The 9,016-nt window shown below is 35.8% G+C and overlaps 1 protein-coding gene across 1 annotated transcript; it reads right to left on the reverse strand.

The window, feature by feature from the left end:
• Positions 1–104: 104 nt before the first annotated feature.
• LOC131780229 (uncharacterized protein KIAA2013 homolog) lies at positions 105–8,937 on the reverse strand. The gene is made up of 15 exons (XM_059096841.2): positions 8,781–8,937; positions 7,950–8,059; positions 7,048–7,170; positions 6,612–6,749; positions 6,298–6,356; positions 5,632–5,724; positions 5,264–5,337; positions 4,555–4,698; positions 3,798–3,903; positions 3,431–3,502; positions 2,734–2,933; positions 2,500–2,612; positions 1,814–2,087; positions 1,283–1,407; positions 105–763 (listed from the first exon to the last, which is right to left on the reverse strand). The coding sequence occupies exons 1-15, from the start codon at positions 8,852–8,854 to the stop codon at positions 597–599; spliced, it is 1,872 nt and encodes a 623-aa protein (XP_058952824.2). The 5' UTR covers positions 8,855–8,937; the 3' UTR covers positions 105–596.
• Positions 8,938–9,016: the final 79 nt, after the last annotated feature.

Genomic DNA, 9,016 nt, shown 5'->3' on the forward strand with positions numbered 1-9,016 from the left:
ATAGTCATTCGGTAAAATTACCTACCATACATTCTTAGTACCTCATATTCGATCCCACTAAGAAATATTTGGTAGAGAGTGAGATTATGAAATAAAATGTACACCTTTTGAGTATCTCGTTACGTTAAAAACGTAAAAACGTTTGAACAATCTACCCACTGAAAAACGTCACAATAAATTGAACCAGAGACGTGAGTCAGCAGTAAGGTCTCTTCATATGCATTTAAAAATTCCCTAAGTTTAATTGAATATGTCTCAATAAACTGAACCAGAGACGTGCCTCAGTAGCAAGGTCTCTTCATATGCATTTAAAAATTCCCTAAGTTTAATTTTTTTCTATGCCTTCTTTATAATTCGTCAGAATGGTCCTTCTACTTCCTCTCCCGGTTTTCACCACAGGGCGGGAGTCAGAGCGAAATATCAGTGAGTCATCAAGCGGAGTTCTTTGACCTCTGCATCCTACTTTTCTTCTCCATACCAGAAGCAAAAGAGAACAAGCAAGTCAAAGGTTCCGGAGATTATCATTTTTTATGACTCCCACTCCCTTTGTGTCCCAGATAATCATATATTTCGTAATTCTCAATGTTGTTTTGACGTCAGCTCATGTAGATCTTTGATCGCACAATGTCTTTTTCTTTAAAGCATTCTGAGTAAATTAGTTTTGCCAAGTAGAGATGAAAGCCAACAATTAGAAAAGCTATCGTAACCCAGAACTTTGCTGGGAGCCCTGCGCGGCGATGGACATGATGATTCTTGAGCGATTCTAGAAAAAATTGAAACATATTCGATTAAACAAAATGTAACGACAATGAACTATGCACCCCTGGGGAAACAAATATTGTACATCTTTGGGAATACATCTCACCAGACGGTTTTCAACAGCATACTCCATTGATATTTCCCGTAATTAGAACGTGCTTAATTTTCAATTTGTAAATTAAGGAGAACCCTTAGGCTTAAACGGTTTCATTGAAAGTAGTTTAACTTCTTATCATCATGATGGAGTAATTTGGATTGGCTGTTGAAAGTAATGTGGTGTCACAACGATCAGATACACCAAACCAAAACCGACTGAGATTTGGTAATCTGAATTTTTCCCAGCTTGAAGTCATTCAAGTACTTTTTTTCTTCAATTCTCATTGACTCTTTTTGATATTATAAAGATTTATTATTTCTAATACGCCTTCACTCGGTCTGTTCCGTCTTAGATCTAAATAAGGACTGTTTTTTTCACATGTCCATCCATGCAGGTAACAGTAATGTTCTAAAAAGTTGATCTTACCTTCATGTGCATCCTTAATAAAAACGTGTTTTCTAAGCTCCAATAGCTCAGACTTGTTATGAGATATGTACAGCAGCGGTGTGACAGGTCTGGTCATACGAACTGGGAAAGTCACTTCGGCCTCACTGAAATTAAAGACATGACATTTGTTCTGGTCTAGAAAAGACGACAAGCACATTTTATGCTGATATTTGATTATTCATTAATTAAAAGGGATTCTAAAAAACCGAAAAAGAAAGAGTTCTATACCAAATTTGGAATTCTAACACTAGTTTTTCAAAGATAGGTTTCATTCGATATGCCATTTTAGAAATACAAACTTGTCACTATAGAAAGAACGATCCTTCAACTTTTTTCCTGGTCAGTTTATATCCACCACCGCAAGTTTCTAAGATCAACTCATATTTTGAATTCAATTACGTTGTCTATCACAAACTCAAAATGCCAAATAGTCTAAGGCCACGCGACATCCTCACAATCATTTTTTGCTAGAACAATTTCGTGACACATCAAGCAGGCTTTACTACTCACCCGACTTCCACAGGGTCATACTGGCAGCCTGCTTCGCATGCGTAAAGAGGCGTCTTGCCTCCCTTAACGGGTTTAACCAGAAGCTTTTCTGCATGTCCAGTTTCAGCATTCACCAACACGGTGAGATAGATGTCCATATCTTCATACAGGTGGATATGACGGAACACGATTGTTGTATGTAGTGAGGCGGGATTTGCCGCGAATTCAAAATGTCCGGCGGAGAACTGCAGGCCTCCAAAACTGAGCGTGATAGCTTGGTTGATACCAACGGCACCTCAAAAAGGATAAAGAAAATAACAAATAAATTATTGCAAAGAAGTACAAGTGGTCAAGAAAGTACTTTGAGTACTTTGAGTACTTAACATTCAGCACTTGTTCCTAGCATGGAATACGCCAGGAACTGTTACCAAGGCTGTCACGATAATCTCGGCCAAGTGACCTACGTTATTGCTGTTTTCCCAGCATTTCTAATCCTTCTGTATGTGGTTTAAAACCCATTGCACGCCTCCCCTCTCCTCCCACGGGAAAGAACAGAAAAAGCCCCCTAAGAATTAACCGCGTTCCCATGACAGTCCTACAGTATTGATCACTTTTCGATAATGTCCTTTGGGATCGAAAAGCGAGGAAGAGCGAAAAATAGGACAAACACGTTGCCAACGAAAAAGATAAAAATCTTCACCCAATACCTGCTTTTACAAGTGCACTGCATCCATTCTGCTCCAACAGTCTCTGCCATAAGGCCGCTATTTTAGTAACACCTGACTCGGTCCGGGGCATGGGCCAAAGTGAGGCCGAGTGCCTGTGAAGACAAGGAAGAAACAATAACTGATATGAAAACTAACACGGTAGTCACATGTAGTCCTGTGTGTATCTCTCGTCTAAAGTGCACTCTAGTCACGCATTGTCACGAGCACACTTACATCGTGGGTGGGCCACCAAAGCAGTGATCTGGAATATGAAGAAGTTTTTCCATTTCATCCTTGTGTGCCTGAGGGTTTGATGCTCCATTGACACGGGAAGGAAAAGACGACAAGACATAGTACATTGTAGTGTTGACTTCCAAACCAGAGGGTGTGTCAGGATCATGTCGAGGATCCACAAACAAACCTGTCTCAGTCAACTAGTGAATCAAAACAACATGGTACTGTTGGTTTAGTTTTTACCCCTTCACACCCTAACATTAGTATACATATTCTCCAAACTATTCTCTATACACTTCCTATGGTGCTGACAAGGAGAATTTGTTAGTAATCCAGAGCTCCTTTTGTTGATATTCATTTCCTTTACTCTCATTATCCTAATGTTTGATTCAGGGGTGACATAGCAAGGAAAAACCAGAGAGTAAAAGGATTGAGGAGGAGGTTTCCCGTACTTGGGACAAAAAAACTTACATGATAGGATGATCATCAGCTCCGGCCCCGCGTTTCATTTTATCTTATCATATGAATAAAGCGTAAATTAAAACATGAATCGATCTTTTTCAAAGAATATAATTTCTTGAGAAGTAAGATAAATAACAAATTCAGTTACAACGCAAAATAAATTATGTTTTGGAGAAGATGATATGAGCATTATTTCAGACCAAAAACGGTAGAAATTGATAAGATAGTTCTTTACCTCTTTCCAGGCTGTGCTGTGAGATTCTCTCAATGATTCTGGACTGTCTAAGGAGACAAGAGCTCGGAGTTCCTGTAGCGTGAAAAAAACTGAAATGAATAAATTGGAAATTCACAAAAAATTCCTTTGGTTTTCACTGATTCCTTTGATTAGTTTTCAAAACAATCCTTACACCATATTACGTTAAGAGAGACCTTGCTTACCCACAAAGCAAGGTACTTCTAAACTTGTAAATAAACAGGAGTTACCGAATACATGTTAGAGACACGGGCGCGTAAAGCTAATTAAAAATGATTGTTAGTAAGAAGCTTGAGCATAAAAAACCCCCAGCGTTGCCATCTCTTAGTCTTGTGTTTGATTTCGTTACCTTTTCTGCGTCCTCCTGGAGTTTTTCAATATTCACACGCGGCGCCGGTTTTTGACCAAACAAACTTGATGTGTGTACAACTGTTAAGTGACGCAAAATTCCAGTACTACAAGGAAGAAAACAAAAGCACTCTTAGAATAACTCCGAAATTATCAGTTGCGAAAATTACAGGTTTTTTTTTAAGGTATCTGGGTCTCATAGGAACATTTCAGTGTGGCTTCGTAGAAAAATTTGACAATGTAGAATGATGCTTACTAGCGGAAAACCAAACAGCAGCGCCAAAAACAAATACACGACTTTGTGAAATTCTACAACATTCGTGGATCACACAAAGAATCGTTGAATAAAAGTTGTGCTTGAGTGGGGCATTTGAACGCAATTTTTGCCCGTAGCGGGGATTTGAAAGGACCAGTATTTTAGACTTCAAATGCCAGGGGTTTACTGAAGCTTCGAATTGAGTATTACGGTCGGTCAGATCAGTAACTTTGGCTACAAGTAGTCCCAAATTTTTTTCAGCCAGGATGAATACATAGTGCAAAGGGATAAAGTTTTCGAGATTTTGAGACTTACAGGATGATTACTTGCGATGGAAATCGTTATCGTTATCTTGCAACCTTATGAATTCTTTTCAGTTAAAAATAATTCTTATAAATAGTATAAACAATCAATCATCTCATGATTTACACATAATTCATTCATGTACATTTAAACCTACTATTCTCACTAATTAACTTATCAAACAAAACTTTTTTCAGACCTCTGTCCTTGCACTGTCATTTCTGGTGGCACTCTTGATGTGGCAACTGTGACATTGATGTCGGGTTCTGATTTATCCACATGGGCTACTTGCCCATGAGAGAGAGTGTAGTGAGCTTTGGATGGGTCCATGGTTCTTTCAAAGCTGAAAGGAGAGCACATTAAGTCAGTAACAAAGAAGTCTTCCACACACTTTCCATGCGGCTTGTCCAGATTCCAAGCGTGAGGCAAAACTGTAGAGGAGGTATATGTAACCAAGTGACTACTCCTTCTTATTATTTGTTGGTCTTCTGAGATACATACACTGAATATGGCATATAACACAATTTCAAAGATCAGCACTCCACCTTACACAAATGAAGACAGGCATACAAACACCCTCTATTAAACATTAGACAAAAATAATATATTTTCATTTGTGAAAATTTTCCAATTTTTTCATGTAACCTTGTCCGATAAAATTTTTCTTTGCTAAGTTAAACACCATTCTCTGCAAAATAAAGGGGTCCGCAACAAATTTCTTACTACACCAACCTCATTCTAGAGTTATACAAAGGATTCCTTTTCTTTCGAAGAGAGAATTTTTTTTCCTCTATGTGAATGCTACCTCTGTAAAATGATGTTGGCTGCTTATTAAGAGAAAATGGATCCCACTTCCCTAAAAAGATACTCATCAAGGTCTTCACACTTTGCACAAAACTGGCAATTACCTCAAACTTTTAGTGGTAGAACCTTTCCATGCCTTTGCACCCTCATGTGTTAGCAAAACTTTGATTCCAGAATGCTGATTAAAAGTAGACATATCATGTTTAGACTATTTATTTCTATCAACAATTCCTATAAAATAAGGTTTTAGATTTATCTTAGTCTGTTGTTCATGAGAAATGAACAACAATTTTCTTCATTGACAACAAGCTAAAATTGTGCCATCTTCCTTGAAAATTGAAATAAAAAGAATGAGAAAGCCTGAGAAAGTGTGCTGTTGATCTCAAAATATAGAAAAGTCTGTATGCAGGCCTTTGCACTGATGGGAAAATGGGATGATTGTAAGAATCAAACAAAATATTTGCCTACAGACCCCATGATTAACGACCACAACTTCTTGGACCAAGACAGAGGATTGACTGCGATGAGCATAAATTACATTCTCAACAATGACACATCCATGGCTCTGTCAACATAAATAATTCCAATACATTTTCATGATCAAGTTAAAAATGTAAAAAAATAATTGAAAATTACTCTAGAGTCTGTGCCATGTACCTTAATTTGTATGTTTTCTTTGGGAATGATAACTCACAGTTTGACATGCAAAATAAAGCTAAATGTGTCCAAAAAATATTTTGTAGACTGAAGGAATAAAAAAATGAATAAAAGACACTTTTTAAACTCTTTGAGGTCATTGTCAAGTTACAGGTGTGATTGCTTTATTTGACTTGAAATCGAATGAGCCTCACAGTCATGACACTACATCTAGTTCATTGTTCAATAATAATTATTGCCATTTTTGTTTTTTCCAAATGTTTGGTCATGGATTTAACAAGCCATGAAAAACTGTAACTTGAAGAAGAAACATCAACAACATTAAAAATGGTGTAAACCTAGGAATAATTTAAAAAAACTATTCATAAAATTGTCTCTAGTTATCATAGCTGACTATAATAATACATGTTTAATACTGGTAAATTGTTTGTCATTAAATAAAATATAAACTAAGAAATTTGTTCACACTACATTTACTTACAAAGGAGTAGGTTTGAAGTTGATGAACCAAACCTTTCTTAAGATCAATAATTGTTGCCTCTATAAATAAAAAAAATATAATTCAATATTTATTTCATAATTATATTCTAAAACTTAAGAGTGAACTACTATTAAATTTTAAGACCTAAATCATTTCCAGTAGGTTGTATGTTTGCTGGCATGTACAGAAAATCTGAAGGATGCTAGAGACCTTGAGAAAAAATAGGCTAGGTGCCCTGACTGTTTTAATTATTATAGATTAAACTTAATGTAACCGTTCATGAAGAAATGCATGAATATGTACAGTACATGTACCTCTTGGTTTAGGAACATTAGAAGCTTTTGCAGTTACAATAGGGAAGAACGGCAGCTTAAGCCATTTCATGCTGGGTTGAATTAGTGCTATGTGCATAAAAGAACTGTCTGTAGCTACAACTCCAACATTACCATTCCCTGAGAAGAAAAAGACAAAAATGCCTTATTATAAAATCATTAAATATGCAGGTTTGTGTTAGTAGTGACCACAGCAAAATCTCCATGCTGGTGAACAATCAACATTGATACCAAATGTTAATTGTTAACCAGCAACACAGTTTTACAAAAGGGTACATGCATCTTATTATGTTTCAAATAATAGAGAAGGCGATTGTTAGGTTCCTTATCTGTAAAACATATGATGGTGTCGGGTAATAAAAATGTATAAAGATGAGAGACAATAAATACAAGTAATAGACAACCATGTTATATTTACCAACAAAAGGTAAGTATGGATTTTCTGATTTTTCACTTGGTTTATGGATTATCACCACATCACCATCTGCAGCCACTTGTTTCCACTTTTCCAAAACATCACTAAGGCAGACTTTATCATATGCTACATGAAAGAACAGTTTATAATGTACATAAGAAACATTAAAAATTATTTGAATGTTTCATGAGGTACATTAATTTTTTCATACCAAGGTAAAGGAAATAATATTCAAGTGCTTGCCAATCTATCAGACTGATAAAACAATTGTTTGAACAATGCATACTGTTTTAATTCTTTTTAGCCTTAATTTCTTTTAATGCTTTTGAGTCATTAGATATGTTGTCCATGAACTTCTCCTCTCTCTATACATGTATCTCTGATTTCAGCCAGCAAAAAAGTCTCAACTCGCTCCGAGCATTTTTAGCAAAATTAACATGACACAAGAATTAATATGTTAATTAATATTAATAATTAATTAATATTAATATTAATAATTACATAATTAATGTGACACAAGAGCTTTAAACAGCATGCACATGGTACTTTTTCAAAACTGGTGTCACAAACACTGTATGGAATACTTTGAGATGGTGAAAATTCATTGTTTTACAACCATGTTAAAAAACAGTTCCATGAATAATGCTTGCATTCTACACTCAGAACAGTTTTATTATGATTTTGTTTCTATTGTCTCTACTTATCCTGTTACTTGGTGTATGGTGCATTAATTTCTATCATTCTGAAATGTAAGTTCTACTATTACCAGCCTAATCCTTTATTGGAGAGAACTGTAATTCTTTGCTTGATTTGCATTAATTTCAATTTCAAGACTTAATTTCAAATACCATTATCCTTAAAAGAAATAACTAGCTGCATGATCAAAATCTGATAGGTATGCTTACCAGGTGCTTCAGGAAGCTTTCCCTGTCTATGGTGGGGCATGAATCGTGATATGGTCCATATAAAAAACACAGTAAAAATAGCAATGACAATTAAAGTATTCCTACGTGACCTGCAAAAGAAAATTAAATGTGATTCAGGATACCATCCTAAAATTGAAATTTCTATCTAACTCAGGGAGAAAAAAGAAAGATGTTTTTCTTTTATACATGAGCACAGAACACAGAAAGAATTCTGAGGAGATGGATCTGAGGCCTTTGGATTTGACACTCCCATGCTCTATCATTGAATCACATGCACCTTGCATAAAACTGCTATGATGAGCAACCTTCTACAAAGTTCATATGACAGGTGTCCTACATACTGCTAGGATCAGAAATGTCGATAGCATCATGTCTTGGGAATAAAAGGGTTTGTAGAACAAGAAAAATGGTGGAGGAAAAAGAAAAATAGTTGAAACTTAATAGAAGGACCAGGAATCTGTTCCTCTAGAATATGAAATGAATGCTCCTATTTAAAGACGACTGTTAAAATGCAAGAGGAAAGTCCTTATCTGGATATTTTTTCCTGTTACTGTAAGAAATGTCGATTTTACAGTATATTATACAGAAAAGAATTATTCTGAATATATTCCGTTCCGATATAGGCAACCAAATGCAACTAACTCTTCTCCAGAAACAACATATTTAAAAAATAAGTTCTATTTAAAGCTCAGGATTATAACAAGTAACAAGCTGATCACAAGTAAATGCTGCAAGATAGATATTGTTTGTTTGAGATTAAAACAAGTGTAAATCCACAGGTATACGCTGCCTATTGAGCTACAATCATACCTCACATGCGTCAGAAAAGCGAATCTCCCTTTCAACCATGTTACAAAATTTCCAAAATGCGTCACTACCCACATAGGAATGGATCCCTTCGATGCATGCGCTGAAATATTATTATTTTGTTAAGTTCGCATCTTTGCACGCCTTGCGGCCATCTTTGTAACTGCAGTGATCAAAGCAGCGGGTAGTATCTGAATGTTATGCGCAATCATATCTATAGCGTATAAACGCTGACCAAA

This window comes from Pocillopora verrucosa, chromosome 3, assembly GCF_036669915.1.
Source record: "Pocillopora verrucosa isolate sample1 chromosome 3, ASM3666991v2, whole genome shotgun sequence".
Lineage (NCBI taxonomy): Eukaryota > Metazoa > Cnidaria > Anthozoa > Scleractinia > Pocilloporidae > Pocillopora > Pocillopora verrucosa.

What these genes read in the sequence shown, in the direction of transcription:
- LOC131780229 (XM_059096841.2), bottom strand. Translation starts at nt 8,854, where the DNA reads ATGTGGGTAGTGACGCATTTTGGAAATTTTGTAACATGGTTGAAAGGG. An exon ending in ATGACAGTGCAAGGACAGAG is followed by an intron (nt 3,904 to 4,554) that starts GTCTGAAAAAAG and finishes TCTTCCTTGTAG; the next exon opens with TACTGGAATTTTGCGTCACT. An exon ending in TTTGGTGGCCCACCCACGAT is followed by an intron (nt 2,613 to 2,733) that starts GTAAGTGTGCTC and finishes TTGTCTTCACAG; the next exon opens with GCACTCGGCCTCACTTTGGC.